The sequence below is a fragment of the Laccaria bicolor genome, genomic scaffold (genome assembly GCF_000143565.1).
Source record: "Laccaria bicolor S238N-H82 LACBIscaffold_409 genomic scaffold, whole genome shotgun sequence".
Taxonomy (NCBI): domain Eukaryota; kingdom Fungi; phylum Basidiomycota; class Agaricomycetes; order Agaricales; family Hydnangiaceae; genus Laccaria; species Laccaria bicolor.
In genome coordinates this window covers 5079-6561 of record NW_001890260.1, presented here as the reverse complement: position 1 = coordinate 6561, position 1483 = coordinate 5079, and the positions used below count along the sequence as shown (strand labels likewise).

The 1483-nt window shown below is 52.2% G+C and overlaps 1 protein-coding gene across 1 annotated transcript; it reads left to right on the top strand.

Moving 5' to 3' along the window:
• Positions 1 to 104: 104 nt before the first annotated feature.
• LACBIDRAFT_309374 (uncharacterized protein) lies at positions 105 to 1066 on the top strand (the record flags this gene model as incomplete). The annotated part of the gene is made up of 2 exons (XM_001891140.1): positions 105 to 840; positions 969 to 1066. One exon carries the CDS (start codon positions 105 to 107, stop codon positions 399 to 401), a length of 297 nt encoding a protein of 98 aa, XP_001891175.1. The 3' UTR covers positions 402 to 840; positions 969 to 1066.
• Positions 1067 to 1483: the final 417 nt, after the last annotated feature.

Here is a 1483-nt window from a genome sequence, read left to right as displayed (position 1 = left end):
TTGTAGAGCCTAGGTGCGGAATGGCGAGACAGAGAAGACAGCAGAGCTGACTGACCAAATATTGCGACGACTGCACGCTGCATTCGGGTCAACAGTCGGATGTCATGAACAGCTCCAATCGCACCTGGACCAGCTGCAGAGTCGTCAAGTTGACGATAGACAGAGATCCTCCCATGGCACGCTGTGGACTCCACCACCTGGCTGAAAAACACGAGCGTCGCGGTCCGCATCGTCAATACAAGAACTTTAGTGATAGGTCTGCCACGGTCGAGGGACATAATTTGAATTCAGAGGCTCTTCTAGTAGAAATGAAGGCGTATCTAGAAGATGACATGGTATCGGAAAGTGAATGTATGCAGTATCTATGCCTGAGTCCAACATCAACGAGAGACTTGATATGATAATTGCTTGTACTACGAAATGGGATTGGGCTAGTAGGGTGGAAACGCCTGGAAGAAATAAGAAGACAGTTGACCACGTAGAGGCAATTTCAAATAGTAGGTAGAGGTCAGGGCGAGGCCCAGATCGACATTGATTCTACTCTTTGCTCGACTTGAGACATCGCAAAGGACGGAGTGGGTCGTCGATGAGAAGGTTATCAAGCGTCTCTGGGGTCCGGTGGAAAAGGATAGCCAAACAACCACGCTGGGCGCACCCTATCAGACGATCGATATATGTGAGCTGGCGAAGACCGAATCCACGAGCTTGGTACTTGTTGTACCTTCTTCGCGAGTCGACGCACGAAGGGGTGCAAGCGGGCAAGTTGTGCGAATCATGGTGATGGGCGAAAGACAGTGCGATCACTAGCTGGGGATTGCACTGGTGTTGTGGTACTAGAACCTAAGTAACGAAGGGGGTCGGTCAGCCAGGCAAAAGACCAGATAGATGCAAGGTGACGAGGAATTCAGAAGCCGGTGAAGGGAGAACGGTATACCGAATGAATAAGTAATGCAAGGCTGATGACTTACCGAAGCAGTTTTCCCCACTCTCCAGCTCTCCGACTCAACTTGCGCTTATGATCAGCGACGGCAGTGCTCTATGTGAGGGACTTGCCGTGGCTGCTGGCGAAGAGGTGATGCTGGATCCACGAGCTCTGTAGAGGCGCCTTAGCTGGGCAGATTCCACCATGGCAATATCCCCTTCGCGGGCCGATGCACGAAGGGGTGCAAATGGTGGACGCGAAAGACGATGCAATCATGGAAGTCGGGAGAGTTGGGGTTTGCCAGTGTTGTGGAATCAGAACCTGAGTAACAGACGACGGCAGTCAGCCGAGCGCAAAAGGTCAAATGGATGCAAGGTGGTACGGGGATTCGGAAGCCAAAGCAGGGAGAAAAGCACAAAGGAGGGGATGACTAACTCACCGAAGTCAAAAATGTCCGTTCTCCCCTGCCCAGCGAGCTGGCGTCACTTCCTTCTGAACAACGTGAACCAGGCGGACCACCATGGCTTGTGGAGCTTCTTGAGAGCGTATTGGCGTCGTCGA